Here is a 15,261-nt window from a genome sequence, read left to right as displayed (position 1 = left end):
GGCCTAGCTCGCCGGCTGGGAAAGATGGCTTTGGTACTGAGTAACAGACACGGGCCAGGTGGAGGAGGCACTTTATAAACACCACAGGAGGAAAGGAGGGCTTCTCGTTCTCACTCACTGCTGAATCTCAGGATTTCGGCGAGGTCGTAGCCAGTCACAGCAAAGGAGCTGCCGGAGGGGTCACAGAACCGGGCACCACACAGCTGGGTGTCGGGCACACACTCCCCATGACAGTGCTCCACCTGCGGAGGAGAGGGCTGCTCAGGGCCTGCTGCCCCACGCGGGCCCGCCCCCCTCTCCACACCCACCTCGGTGCAGCCACTCTCCCTGCTTTTGCTCAGCTTCCAGATGTGTACAAAGGTGTCCTCGGCTGCAGAAAGGAGCTATTTAAAAAGGCAGGAGGATGAGTGGGAGTCAGAGGTGCTGACGAACTGGTCCAGGTTGGAGTGCTTCAGTGACAAAGACAAGCCTGGGGGGTTCCTCTCAACATCCCGGTCCCGGGAACCAGACTGACCTTGCCCGCCCCCGGAGCCAGGTCCAGGGCACAGACGGCCCGGGCGTGGGCGTTGATCTGGACGTGCAGCACTCCCGTGCTGGCCTCGTACAGCCGCACCTGCCCGTTCCCGTAGCCCGCGGCCACGATCCCCTTCCACAGCTGCACGGAGTTACATGGGACCCTGCAAGGGCAACGCCCCACTTTGATCTCCCCACACCCGAGCCCACTCCCCGCCCCGCAGCTGCTTCAGGAGGCCCTCGGCCCCTCTGCCTCACCTACCCGAATCCGGGAATCCGGGTCAGTAATTTGAATTCAGGACCTGCCCACCAGACACAAAGCAAGCCTGAGTCATCCGCTGTCACGACGTCAGCCATGCAGTCCTGAGGGGAAAGGCAGGGTCAGCCCTTCCCTCTCCCCTGCTGGGTCCTGTGTCCAGTGAAGGGAGGCAGTAGATGCATGGAGCCCTCACTCACTGGAAACAAGGTTCCCTCAGGAAGCACAGAATGCGTTCCTTGCATTCCTCACAGTCCCCCCATCCCTTCCCCGCCACACACACACACAAACACACACACACACACGTGTTAGGAGGGATTATATAACTGTACTTGGTGGATGGATGATGCAACTGAGGCTACAGTGTTATGCCTTCTGGAGGTCTCATGGTAAGCCAGTCAATTATAAGTAGGCTAGGCCTCGGCTCCAGCACTAGGCAGCCAACACAGCCCATGGGCCCAGCTCTGGGCCAGATTCAGCAGAGTATGAATTAGAAATACAAACCCCGTTCTCAAAAGGTTTGCAACCCAAGAAGACAGCATCAATTGAGGGGTCAGCTAAGGGAGATGAGTGAGAGCTGGAATAGGGGGAAGACTTCCTGGAGGGGGTGGTGCTGGGAGTGTAGGACTTGCCCAAGTCCAGAGAAGGAAGCTGCACATGTCAGAGCGGGAAAGCATCTTGGAAGCCATCTGTCCAACTCCTCAATCATATGAGTACTGAGAAGTGTTAGTGAACTACTTAAATGCCACGTAAAACACCTCTAGCTTCGTCACGGGGCCTGAGGTTGCCGTAGCCTAGGAAAATGCAGCAGTTTGCCCGAAGTCACCCAGCTGCTTAGCGGCAGAGCCAAGACGTCATTCAGGTCTCCTGCCTCCCAAGGTGGGGAGGGACCCCAGGCTCACTGAATCAGAAGCGGTTTGCACTCACAGGTTCCTGGGCAGGCTCGCTGGCGATGTCTGTGACTGACGCGGGATGCGCCGCCAGCTCTTCACTCAGTACAATGTTGGGACCTTTGAGTGGGATGTCAAACACCAGGACCCGGCCCGACCACATTCCTACAAAAGCAGTGTGTCCTAGTCCTTCTGCGTCTCCAGCCACCACACTCAGAGCTCCCTCCGTCCCAGAAACCTTAGTAACAAACCCATCTCTTGCCGAAACCGGTTTGGCTCAGTGGATAGAGCATCGGACTGCGGACTGAAAGGTCCCGGGTTCAATTCCGGTCAAAGGCATGTACCTTGGTTGTGGGCACATCCCCAGTGGGGGTGTACAAGAGGCAGCTGGTCAATGTTTCTCTCTCATCGACGTTTCTAACTCTCTATCCCTCTCAATTCCTCTCTGTGTAAAATTAATAAAAATCTATTTTAAAAAAAACAAAACAAAAAAATCTCTCACTGCCCCAACAGTCCTGCCCCCCACCCCCTCCGTGACTACCCTTATTCTACCTCACCCCGCCCCTCTGAACCCGTCCATGGCTCTTTGGAGTCTCTGCCCCCCCTCACTTCCACCTTTCCCTTGAACCCTCCACAATTTCCTCAGACCTTCAGCATCTTCCAGACTGAAGCCCACCCCTTTATACCCCTGTACCCCACCCTCTCTCCCGCCACACACACACACACACACACACACACACACACACCAATGCCCTGTCCTTGGGCCTCTCACCTACACAGATGAAATGGCCGCAGGAAGCAATCCCTCGGGCAAACACAGCCTGTGCTGAGTCTAAAAGGGGGAAATTATTAGAAATAGTGCTTTTTCCAGCCCCAATGAACACTCCCTACCCACACCCAGCTCAGTCCTGCTGGTACCTGGAGAGGCATCTCGGGAGTCCAGCGCGTGCCAATAGACCATGACGGAGCCGTCAGACTCATACATCTGGGAAGGCAAGGGCAGTGATGTCATATATTCATGTTAGCCTTAGCCCAGTGGTCGGCAAACCGTGGCTCGTGAATCACATGCAGCTCTTTGGCCCCTTGAGTGTGGCTCTTCCACAAAATACCACGGCCTGGGTGAGTCTATTTTGAAGAAGTGGCATTAGAAGAAGTTTAAGTTTAAAAAATTTGGCTCTCAAAAGAAATCCCCCTACTGGGGATGTGCCTGCAACCAAGGTACATGCCCTTGACCGGAATCGAAACTGGGACCTTTCAGTCCGCAGGCCAACGTTCTATCCACTGAGCCAAACCGGTTTCGGCATAGGCACTACTTTTATTCCTACTTTACAGAGGAGGACAGAGGCTCTGATCAGTTCAACTGCCCAAGGTCACATTGCTCGCAAAGGGGCAGATTTAGAGAAGGTACTTGGGATTTTTTAATTTTTTATTCTTTTCAGAGAGAAGGGAGAGAGAGAAACATCAATGATGAGAGAGAATCATTGATTGCCTCCTCCACACCCTCTACCGGGGATCGAGCCACAACCCAGCATGTGCCCTTGACCGGAATCGAACCTGGGACCTTTCAGTCCACAGGCCAATGCTCTATCCACTGAGCCAACCCAGCTAGGGCGGTACTTGGGAATTTAAAAAGATGGAAGGAAGGAGAACATTTGAGATCTTGCTCCCTGGCTTATGCTGTAAGTTTGGTTCAAACTCTTATAAAAGTTTCAAAAAAATATTTAAAAAGATGGAAGGAACGAAGATGAGAAATAAGGAAGAGTGAGCTACGTAAGCATGTGTAAAACTTGGGAGGGCTTAGAGGCCAGTGCGGAGGAGCCTTGGGTCTGTGGAGAGGGGCTGAGAAGGCTCTAGCCTGAGAGGGCAGGAAGGTCCTCCTCTTACCTGTATTCCTCGATGGGAGGTGAGCACCAGCAATACTCGAAAGGGGAGGGTACACCAGTGGACCTGGAGGGAGGGGGATTAGAGTAGGGACAAGCGGTCAGCAGGAGACATGACTCGGAAGAACGGAAATTCAGAGGGTTAGGGAAGGTATTCCTTGAGGTTTGGAGAGGGAAGGGCGGGGTTAGGACTGGATTCAGCAACACCACTTCCAACCTCCTTCCTCACCTGGGTGATAAGTGGGGAGCTCACTCCAGGCCCCTCCTTAGCGTGGAGCTGGCGCTGGGCCAAGGGCACACCCTCAGGAGCAACGCTGAGAAGCTGGGCGCTGGGCCCGTGGACGACCCCGAAATGTGTGAGGTTGCAGACCGGCAGGTGCAGCACGCTGAGGTTGTTGCCCAGGGCGGCAGCCGAGCCTCTGAGAGGGATGGAACGCTCCCGGCGGAACATCCTGGGGGAGAGCCGCTCGAATCACCAAAAGCTGAGGGGTAAACAGAAGACGGCAATGATTCCCACCGGAGGGTGGCAGGTGCCCTCCTAAGACACTGGGGGAGACCCCTGAAACGGGGTCATGATGTCATGGGGAGACCCCTGAGCCTAGGTCAGGGACGGTGCTGGGGGATCTGGCTTGGAGCTGGGTCTCATGGAGTGAGAGAGTGGAGGGAGCCCCAGGGCTGAGTCACGGACGCTGGGGGAACCCTAGAGGAGGGAGGAATGGTGATGGCACAGGACACGGCGGCCCCAAGTGCCCGAGCCAAGGCGGGGTACGGCAGGGTAGTCTCTAGGCCCTTCCACCCTCGGGTCGGCTCCCCGAAGCCCCAGCCTGGGTGAGAGGTCACACCAGCAGCCCCGGGGCGGCTTGCCTGACTCCAAGATCCCTAGGTCCCTCCGAATCCGCCGCCACCATAGAGACGACGCACTGACGCAGGCCGGTGGGCGGGGCGAACCACCGGAACCAGCAGCGCGGGGCGCGGTTGTCGGGGCAACGGCGGAGAGGACGAGCCAATCAGCGCACAGCGTGGTTGCCGGGGCGACCGTTAGGCGGCGCGGCGACGGGAGCTGTAGAAACCTCGGGGCTGAAGACCGCGGCAGCCATGGCACACGAAAGCTCGGTAAGCTTGGTGAGCTCAGCTGGGGTGCGCCAGAGCCGGGATCGGCCTTCCAGGTCGGTGTCGGGAACCTTGGACCGGCCCCACGGTACCGGGTGCCAGCCCAGCACGCCGGCGTTCAAGATGGCCCAGGCATCCACGTCGGTACTTGGGGGCAAACAACAACAACAACAACAACAACAACAACAACACCCTATGCCCACTCCCATGCTTTGTCACAATCGGAAGCTGAGGGAAAAGATCGAATGAGGTGCAGAGTCCAAGAGCAAAAATTTACTTTAGAAACAGCTAATGGGTGTATTACGTTTCTAACCAAGGCCCCCATTTCAATGGATTAACGGGAATGTGGCCAGGGATTGAGGGGAGGAGTTGCTAGAATCAAATTGTTTTAAAAGAAGGTAATTTAAAAATAAAACATCTGAAGAACTTTTGTGTAACGTTGATCCCTGGCCCCTCTGGTCAGGCCACGTCTAGGCACAAGAGACGCTTGGAGTCCTAGCCGGTTTGGCCTGTGGACTGAAGAAGAGTCCCAGGTTCGGTTCCGGACAAGGGCACATGGTCATGTTGTGGGCTGATTACCCGGTAGGGGGCGTGCAAGAGAAGTCCGGTTTCTCTCTCTCCTCTCTTCCTCTTTGAAATCAATAAAAATATATTTAAAAAGGAGAGAGAGAGAGAGAGAGAGAGAGAGAGAGAGAGAGAGAGAGAGAAGCTTGGAGGGGAAGTCTAAAGAACCGACTCTCCTCGCCCAGCACTACTGCCCTGCGCTGGTTTGAGCTGGTCTTTGGGCTCTTCTCTAGGTTTGCCGCCGGGGCTGGTCTCCGTGGCAGAAAAGGGAAATGAGGCTCAAGGGATTTTGAGTCCAGTATGAAGTTTAGGAAACATCAGATTTGAGGGAGAATTTTAGGGAACATCAGGTATTATTAGTGAGGTTGCAGGATGAGGAAGCAAAGATTTGAGGTAAATTTTGGAGGGAATCAGGTTCAAGTAGACTCTTATGGGGAAGTGAGGAGGCTTCCAGGAATCTACTAGTAAATGCCTAGGTCCTGAAATTAACTTGGGACCTACAATAGATTTTATCTTTAAAAAAAATAAAAAAATAAAATTATATATATATATATATATATATATATAATATATATATATATATATATATTTATAGATTTCAGAGAGGAAGGAAGGGGGAGAGGGTAGAAACATCAATGATGAGAGAGAATCATTGATTGGCTGCCTCCTGCACAACCCACACTGGGGATCGAGCCCGCAACCTGGGCATGTGCCCTGATAGGAAATCAAATCTGTACCTCTGGTTCATAGGTCGATGCTCAACCACTGAGCCACACCGGCCAGACATTCTTATTTTATATGAGTTTTAATATATTTAGGAATATATATATATATTTTAAAAATATATATATATATTATTGATTTTTTACAGAGGAAGGGAGAGGGACAGGGAGTTAAGAAACATCAATGAGAGAGAAACATCCATCAGCTGCCTCCTGCACACCTCCTACTGGGGATGAGCCCGCAACCAAGGTACATGCCCTTGACCAGAATCGAACCTGGGACCTTTTAGTCCACAGACTGACACTCTATCCACTGAACCAAAATGGTCAGGGCAGGAATATATATTTTTAATATTTGCTATTAAATACAGGGTGGAGCAAAAGTAGGTTTACAGTTATGAGTACACAGAACAGGGCTTATTCATTTTTTAAAAAAAATATATTTTATTGATTTTGTACAGAGAGGAAGGGAGAGAGATAGAAAGCTAGAAACATCGATGAGAGAGAATCATCGACCAGCTGCCTCTTGCACACCCCCTTCTGGGGATATGCCCGCAACCAAGGTACATGCCCTTGACCGGAATCGAACCTGGGTCCCTTCAGTCCCCAAGCCGACGCTCTATCCATTGAGCCAAACCGGTCTCGGCAGGGCTTATTCATGTATTATTTATTTATTATCATATTATTTTCCATACAAACTGTAAACCTACTTTTGCCCCTCCCTGTATTTCTTGTTTGAGAAGCAGTATACAGTCAGGCTCTGAAGTCAAACTTGCATGTAAATGATCACTACTTCCTTGTTATGTGATCTAGGCAAATTCTGTAAAATGCAAATAAAAATGTGTATTCTAAAAAAATGTAGGAATTGAGTCAAGACGATGTATGCAACTATTATACTCTAAGTGCCAGAAAATGATTACTAATATCAGCTTGTAAATTAGAAAAAAGAAAGTTTATAAAAGTAAGTACAGGAAAATTTGACAATTGTACCACAGGGAAGCAATTGAAGAATATACTGTTTTTTTTTCTTACCCAGAGATTATATGGCAAGTTATCCTATTTTTCCTACATTTTATTTTTTGTTTATATTTTTGTGTTATGTGTGTGTGTGTGTGTGTGTGTGTGTGTCCTTTAATTCATCTAGAAGTTATTTAGATGTATATTGTAAAATAAGGATTTAAGTTGACTTGGGGAGGAGGAGGAGACTGTAAACAGCACCAATTATTCCAGCACCCATATATTGACTCATCTGTCAAGTCCTTTTCCTCTCAAGAACTTTGAACACTTTGGACTAGTGCAAATAGCAAGGACTGTGGAGTTGGAGCCATATACAGCCTGGGTTTATTGCGGAATCCTAAGCAAGTGCTGGTTAACTTGTGTCAAGCTTCAGTTTCTTTCTCTGTGAAATGGGCTCAGTGAGCTGTTGTGAAAATTAAATTAGCTGAGAAGTACCTGTCACACAGTAGGCTTTCTTAGTAAATTGTCCCTTTCAGCTGAAACCTGTTTGGCTCAGTGGATAGAGCGTCAGCCTGCGGACTGAAGGGTCCCGGGTTCAATTCCGGTCAAGGGCATGTACATTGGTTGCGGGCATATCCCCGGTAGGGGGCGTGCAAGAGGCAGCTAATTGATGATTCTCTCTCATCGATGTTTCTAGCTCTCTGTCTCTCTCTCTTCCTCTCTGTAAAAAATCAATTTTATATATATATATATATATATATATATATATATATATATATATATATATATATATAAAATTGTCCCTTTCAGAAGGCTTTTCCTTCCTACTGGACAAATTGAGAAAGCTTCCTCTGGGCCTGTAGCTGCTTCTCTCGTCCACTCCTCCGTTTCCTGCCCTGATTGCCCTGCTCCTTTCCCACAGAGGCAGGTCCGAGATCGTGGGGCGGCCAGATCCAAGACAGAAAAGACGCGGCCGCCTACTGTGCCAGTGCCGCAGGTGGACATCGTTCCCGGGCGGCTTACTGAGGCTGAGTGGATGCTGCTCACCATGGTGGAGGAGGGCGAGGACGTGGTGGGGGACGTCTTGGCAGATTTGCTGGGGCGTGTCATGGACTCCGCCTTCAAAGTCTACTTGGCCCAGCAGGTGAGCCTGGATTGGGCCCTCCAAACCCATCTACCCCCTCTCCCACGCCTTCCTGCCTGGCTGAGACCTTCCCTCGCTTCTGCAGTGCATCCCATTCACCATCAACCAGGCTCGGGAGGCCATGCTGCAGATCATCGAGTGGCGTTTCCTGGCTCGAGATGAGGGAGAGTCTGCAGTGGCTGAGGACCCCACCTGGGGAGAGGACGAGGAGCCCTTGGCATGCAGAACGGATGCCTGGGCTCAGGGATCTGTGCCCCTGCTGCACGAACCAGCTTCGGTGAAGTTGGAGGACTCCTTCCAAAGCGAAGTAAGCCCCCAGCTGCATCTGACCCCCACCCCTGCCCCTAGTGCATCCTCCTTTTCCCTACGGCCTCTCCAAGATTTCTCCACCCTCAGTTCCCCTCTCTCCTTTCTGACCTCTCACTGTCTACCTCCACCCCCACCTCTGGTGCATTTCCCCAGGACCAAGAGAGCGTAGACCAGATTTCTGTAGGAAGATCGTTGATGGATGGAGGCTCTGAGGAGCAGGTGGAATCCTCCAAGCCAAGAGACACCCTCAGCCCTCCACCCACCCCAGAGCTGTTTCAGAAGGCAGGCCCCACGGATACTTCAGAGGAACTGGAAAACCAGGAAGGAGGCCACCCATCTTCGGCAGAGTCCAAGAACCCGAGCCTCCAACAGCTGTCAGAATCTGTGGAGCAAGTGATAGAGAGAACTCCCTCTGGGAGTCCCCACCCTTCTCTGGAGTTGTCCCTGGCAGCCAGCTCCCAGGAATCGGCAGAGGGCACGCTGCCCCTCAGCTCCCAATTCTCAGTGGAGGGCCTCCATTTCCCGCCTGACACGGGGGACATAAGCGAGCAGGTGCTCAAGAAGGACGAGATGTCCGACACAGCCTTGGACTCCATCACACCCAGCCCCTCCGAATCCTTCCTGCAGCCTTCGTGCTTGGACTCACTCCTGAGTACACATCCGCGTAAGGTGGGCCACAAGGCCTCCGTGCTGCCGAGCCAATGGGTATGCCCAGTAGTTGAGGTTGTGGATCCAGACTCCGAGGTACAACCCCTGGAAATCTACCGCAGGCTCCCCCGGGTCAAGAAGACAGAGGCCCCGGCCAAACAAGCTACTGGTTCCAGTTTCCAAGTACCCCGGGCAGCTTTCTACCCACGTCCTCCCTGCGGTCCTTTCCCTGCCTTGCACCCCGGGCCCCAACTTCCCCCTTTAAGCTTTGACCCATCACCATCAGCCTCCCAGTCAAACCGGCTCTTACCTGGTCCAGGAAGCCACTTTTTTGAAAGGCACCTGGAGTTCTCCCAGATGGCCCGCAGCCCCAGCCCCTGCACTTGGCCAGGTGCAAAGTGGCCTAGGGGCTGGGAGGGGGAGGCAGAGTTGCTGGAAGAGCTGTGGGCTGCCCGCCGCACCCATGTACCTCCGCAGGGCCCCCCGGACCAGGAGGGCCAGGATCCTCGCAGGTGGTCTAATCTTGAACCCCAAGTCCTCAAGGCCACATCCCAGGTGATGTGGCAGCCAGTGTTGCTGCCGGAAGCCTTGAAGCTGGCTCCTGGTGTGAGCATGTGGAACCCAACCACACAGGTGCTGCTCAGGTCTGGCACACCCCAGAAGGAGGACAAAAAAGACTGTACCTCTCCTTCCGTTGAGATGCGCCCCATCCAGACAGAAGCCCAGGTGACCAGGGCACAGCTAATGAGGAACTCAAGCCCCAAAGTATAGTCGCTCCCCTCCAGGGTCCTGCTCCATTCTGAGCCCTGAACCTCAGCCAGTGGGGATCCTATCTGCCTTCTGTCTGTTTGCCAACAATAAACACCTCAGTGAGTTGCCTTAGGAATTGGCCTGGTATCTCTGTCAGCTTCTTCCCACGATCTGTGTTCTCCCTGAGCTGGAGAGGAGCAGTGGTCCTGGCAGGCCTAGAAGAACACAGAACACTGGGTCCAGGGAATAAACCCACTGCATCCATAGGAGACCCTGCTTCAGGGCCAAGGCCACTCTCCAGCAGAAGAATTCTGGAGAACCATCTCTCCTCACAAAAGAGCAGACAGGGATGTAAGAGCTACAAGTGGGGTCTACCTCAGTTGGGAGAACGTAGTTTCCTATCAGTTGGGGAGCAAGGGGGTGGTCCTGCTTGGGCACAGAGTGATTCAAGATATGAGGAGTTTGGTTTCTTGCTTTCCTACTCCTTGGAGCTCTGTCAGTTCACTTTTAAAAAAATTTTAATCTTTATTGTTCAGATTATTATAATGTTTCTCCTTTCCCCCCCCATAGCTCCCCTCCACCCTGTTTCCACTCCAACCTCTACCCTTACCTCCCCCACTGTCCTCATCCAAAGGTGTACGATTTTTCCCCCCCCAAAGTCTTCAGCATTCTATTACGAAAAGCACAGCCATGCTAAACTTCAGTATACAAACCATAATCCCACACCTACAGAACAAAAATAGAATTAGTGGCAGTTTATTGCCTTATACAAATTTAACCAACATGGCAGCCATGCCAAAGAAATTAAAACATTTTCAGGACATATGTACAGACTGTACATCTCAAAAACTAAACAGTAAAAAGGCAAGAACAATCTGTGCATCATGTATCAAACTCAACAATTGGGTGAAAACATCAATGCAATAAATGGGATTGCAAAGGCATTTCCCTACACAAAAGAGGAAATGAAAATGCAGTCTACGGGAGCTTGAAGAGTACGTACTACCGCATCAATCTCAACTCGGGAGGGGGAAAAAGCAGATTTAATCAAAGATTTACAGGTTCAATGTGATCCACTTTCACAAAGCATGTTCACACAGTCTCGTCTTTGCTTTTTTGTTTTTCTTCGCTCTCTGGTTCTGCGCTTTGGCTCCTTCGCTCATCCTGTTTGGCACACTGGTCCTTGCCTTCACTGGGATCCTGTTTGTGGGCACGTTCTTTGCTGCCGCTCCGCTTTATAGATTTATCTTGGCTGGGGCTCCGCTCCCGTTCTCTCTTTTCCGCACTGTCAGTTCTTCCTTGGCTGCCACTCCGACTTCACTTATTGGGCTTCTCCTTGCTTTCGCTCTTGTGCTTACTGGATTTCTCTTTGCTCCTGCTTCTGCTCCCTTTCCCTGCATTCCTACTTCTACTCCTACTCCTACGCTTCCTTTCTCTGCTTCTGCTTCTACTGTGTTTTTTTTTCTCTTTTTTGGAATCTTTTTTGTCATCCCTGTGCCGCCTATCATCTTTGTCTTCTTAATGTTTTTTTTTTTTCTTCCACCTCGCCCCTACTTCTCCGCTCCTTGGGCCGCTCTCTTGATCGCTCTCGCTCCTTTTCTCGGTCATTACCTCTTTCCTTGTCATAGTCACGATCTCGCCTTCTACCCCTCTCATTTTCTTTTTCTCTTTCCTGATCCCTGTCCCTTCTATCTCCTTTCCTCTCACGACTCCGAGTTCTATGCCTTTCCCTACTGCTATGCCTTCGATCTAAGCCCCGATCAATACTCCGGGATCGTCGCCTTTCTTTCTCTCTTTCTTTGGCTTCGCGCTCTAGGCGCTGGCGTTCTTTCTCTCTAATTCTGGGTCGAAACTAGAACACCCATGGCCCTCCCGATGATGGCTTCGACTTCTTGATCTTCTTGGGGACCTCCGCGGGCTCAGTGATCTCTTTGGAGACCTTGAACGCCTGCGTTCGACATGTCTATTTCTTCAACGCCCTCTTTCCCATCTTTCTTGATTTTCCGAGGCCGGGTTTTAATCTGTTGATCAATATTCTTCTGAACTGGAACTGGGATTCTTGGAAACAAGGTAGAAAACCACTCCAGTTTTGTGAGAAAAGACCGCAGCATTTCTCCAATGGTTATCACACAGCCTCCGCCAGCCTTCACCTCTAGGTCCTCTTCGTCATCAAGGAAGGATTCAAACCAATCCCACAGATCTGTAGGGGGCTGTGTGTACCTGATGTACATAAATCCGAGGGCTCTAATATATGGAGAGTCTGTGTGTGTTATGAGACCCATCACTTGCTTTCGAGTTAACTTCAGAGTAAATAATTCGTATAACAGGCAAAAAGCTGTAGAAACAATTCCTCCTGTTCCAACCCCTCCAGCCCCTCCGCACATCCCTGTTTGGCCCGCTGTCTTCCTGCTTCCTTTCTCCCAGGGCGCAGCATGTGTGACCTGGAAGTAGATCTCACCCACCACCTCGTGAGCTGCACTGTGAAGTAAGGCGACGACAGGATGTTGGTTAAGATCATGGGGTTGAGGTTCATGGTCTTCTCGTTGCCCTGCTTGCCCGAGACCACCGGCCGCGGCCGCCTGGTGCTGCGGCTGCGAGTGGCCTGTCGGCGCGCGGGGCTGTTGTCAGCCATGTTGCGGCGGAAGGAAGGAGGGAGGGGCAAGGGGAGGGAGGGGGGCCAAGCTCCATCGCTCTTTGGGACAACGGTGCGGGACCCTACTCCATCCGGGTGACGGGAGGGCGACGAGGACGCCAACACACGGACTCCGGGCCGAGAGCAGAGCAGACGCCGAGAAACCAGCCGCGAGAAATCCCGGCTGAAGGCGAGCCGGCGGCCGGAAGGGGAGCGCGATCTCTCCCGCCAACTGCCCCTGCGAGCAAGATGGCGGGCCAGCCGGCGTACGATTTTTGTCCAGTCTCTTCCTGTACCCCCCACGCCCCTTTCCCCCTGAGAATTATAAATCCCCTCCCATTATATGCGCCTGATTCTATTATATTCACCAGTTTATTTCTATTCCTTAGATTTTTAAAATATATTTTTTATTGATTTTTTTTTTTTTTTTTTTTTTTTTTTTTTTTTTTTAGAGAGGAAGAGAGAGGGATAGAGAGTTAGAAACATCGATGAGAGAGAAACATCGACCAGCTGCCTCCTGCACACCCCCTACTGGGGATGTACCCGCAACCAAGGTACATGGCCTTGACCAGAATTCAACCTGGGACCTTTCAGTCCGCAGGTTAGCGCTCTATCCACTGAGCCAAACCTGTTTCGGCTGTTCCTCAGATTTTTAATTCACTTGATTTTTAGATTCATTTTGATGGTAGATATGTATTTGTTGTTCATAATTTCTATCTTTACTTTTTTCTTCCTCCTCCTCTTCTTAAAAAATACCTTTCAGCATTTCATATAATACTGGTTTGGTGGTGATGAACTCCTTTAGCTTTTTTATTTTTTAATTTTAATTTTAATTTTTTATTTTTTTATTTTTTTCCCCCACTGTTTTGTCGCGACCTTTATTTTTATTTATTTTTTTAAATTGCATAATTTTAATTACTTAAAATTCTCGATATAACTCAATAATTGTCAGATAATGCATTGAAATAATTGCATTTCTTAAAAATTAATTTCAGGGATCAGAAATATAAGCAAAATGTATCACTCTGCTAGCAAATATATATATATATATATATATATATATATATATATATATCACTGAAGTGAACAGATTTATTTTCTTTTTTTAAAAATTTTTTTATTATTAAATTATTATCTGTGTACATATTTTAACATTGCCCCCCCCCCATACATACCCTCCCTCCCCAGAGTTTTGTGTCCATTGGTTGTACTTATATGCATGTATACAAGTCCTTCGGTTGATCTCTTATCTCCCCCAGATCTCCCCGCTGTAATTTTACAGTCTGCTTGTTGCTTTACTTATTTTTTAATTTTTAATTTTTATTTTTTTAAATATATATTTTATTGATTTTCTACAGAGAGGAAGGGAGAGAGAGAGAGAGCTAGAAACATCGATGAGAGAGAGTCATCGATCAGCTGCCTCTTGCACACCCCCTACTGGGGATATGCCCGCAGCCAAGGTACATGCCCTTGACCAGATCGAACCCGGGACCCTTCAGTCCCCAAGCCGACGCTCTATCCACTGAGCCAAACCGGTTTCGGCTCCTTTAGCTGTTTTAATCTGTGAAGCTCTTTATCTGACTTTCAATTCTGAATGATAACTTTGCTGGGTAGAGTAATCTTGGTTGTAGGTTCTTGCTATTCATCACTTTGCATATTTCTTGCCACTCCCATCTGGCCTGCATAGTTTCTGTTGAGAAATCAGCTGACTGTTATATGGGTGCTCCCTTGTAGGTAACTAATTGTTTTTCTCTTGCTGCTTTTAATATTCTTTCTTTGTCTTTTGCTCTTGGCATTTTATTTTTTTATTTTATTTTATTTTATTATTTTTAAAAATATATATTTTATTGATTTTTTTTGCCCCCCTCCCTCCCTCCCATTCATACCCTCCCTCCCCAGAGTTTTATGTCCATTGATTGTACTTATATGCATGTATACAAGTCCTTTGGTTGATCTATTATCTTCCCCAGATCTCCCTCCCCTCCCCGCTGTAATTTGACAGTCTGCTTGTTGCTTTACTGTCTCTATATCTATCTTTTGATTCATCAGTTTATAATGTTCTTTATTATCCATAAGTGAGTGAGGTCATGTGGTATTCCTCTTTTATTGACTGGCTTATTTCACTCAGCATGCTGGTCTCCAATTCCATCCAGGTTGCTGCAAATGATGAGAATTCCTTCTTTTTTATGGCAGCATAGTATTCCACTGTGTAGATGTACCATAGTTTTTGGATCCAATCATCTGCTGACGGGCACCTAGGCTGTTTCCAAATCCTAGCTATTGTAGATTGTGCTGCTATGAACATAGGGGTGCATATATCCTTTCTGATTGGTGTTTCTAGTTTCTTGGGATATATTCCTAGGAGTGGGATTATTGGGTCAAATGGGAGTTCCATTTTCAGTTTTTTGAGGAAACTCCACACTGTTCTCCACAGTGGTTGCACCAGTCTGCATTCCCACCAGCAGTGCACGAGGGTTCCTTTTTCTCCGCAACCTCGCCAACACTTGTCGCTTGTTGATTTGTTGATGTTGGCCATTCTGACAGGTGTGAGATGGTACCGCATTGTTGTTTTGATTTGCATCTCTCAGATGATTAGTGACTTTGAGCATGTTTTCATGTGCCTCTTGGCCTTCCTTCTATCTTCTTTTGAAAATACTCTATTTAGGTCCATTGCCCATTTTTTAATTGGATCATTCATCTTCCTTTTATTTAGTTGTATAAGCTGTCTGTAGATGTTGGAGATTAAACATTTATCAGTGATAACATTTGCAAATGTGTTCTCCCATACAGTGGGCTTTCTTGTTTTGTTGAGGGTTTCTTTTGCTATAAAAAAAGCTTTTTATTTTGATGTAGTCTCATTTGTTTATTTTCTCTTTAGCTTCCATT

The 15,261-nt window shown here is 49.3% G+C and overlaps 2 protein-coding genes and 1 pseudogene across 3 annotated transcripts; 1 reads left to right on the top strand and 2 right to left on the bottom strand.

Annotated features, from left to right (window-relative positions):
* Nucleotides 1–54: 54 nt before the first annotated feature.
* WDR54 (WD repeat domain 54) lies at nt 55–4,443 on the bottom strand. Its single transcript, XM_084901355.1, has 10 exons — nt 4,404–4,443; nt 3,769–4,021; nt 3,544–3,606; nt 2,578–2,644; nt 2,432–2,491; nt 1,697–1,824; nt 776–876; nt 515–677; nt 309–383; nt 55–242 (listed from the first exon to the last, which is right to left on the bottom strand). The coding sequence occupies exons 2-10, from the start codon at nt 3,988–3,990 to the stop codon at nt 111–113; spliced, it is 1,011 nt and encodes a 336-aa protein (XP_084757481.1). The 5' UTR covers nt 3,991–4,021; nt 4,404–4,443; the 3' UTR covers nt 55–110.
* A 120-nt stretch (nt 4,444–4,563) lies between these two features.
* On the top strand, nt 4,564–9,876 carry LOC311631326 (uncharacterized protein C2orf81 homolog). Its single transcript, XM_084901340.1, has 4 exons — nt 4,564–4,652; nt 7,815–8,036; nt 8,122–8,343; nt 8,499–9,876. Exons 1-4 carry the CDS (start codon nt 4,635–4,637, stop codon nt 9,762–9,764), a joined length of 1,728 nt encoding a protein of 575 aa, XP_084757466.1. The 5' UTR covers nt 4,564–4,634; the 3' UTR covers nt 9,765–9,876.
* A 527-nt stretch (nt 9,877–10,403) lies between these two features.
* On the bottom strand, nt 10,404–12,375 carry LOC311630763 (annotated as a pseudogene). Its single transcript has one exon. The product of its transcript is annotated as an uncharacterized misc_RNA (transcript).
* Between the last annotated feature and the right edge of the window lie 2,886 nt (nt 12,376–15,261).

The sequence above is a fragment of the Pipistrellus hanaki genome (genome assembly GCF_964339955.1).
Source record: "Pipistrellus hanaki genome assembly, chromosome: 12".
Lineage (NCBI taxonomy): Eukaryota > Metazoa > Chordata > Mammalia > Chiroptera > Vespertilionidae > Pipistrellus > Pipistrellus hanaki.
This window is presented reverse-complemented; position numbering and strand designations above follow the sequence as displayed.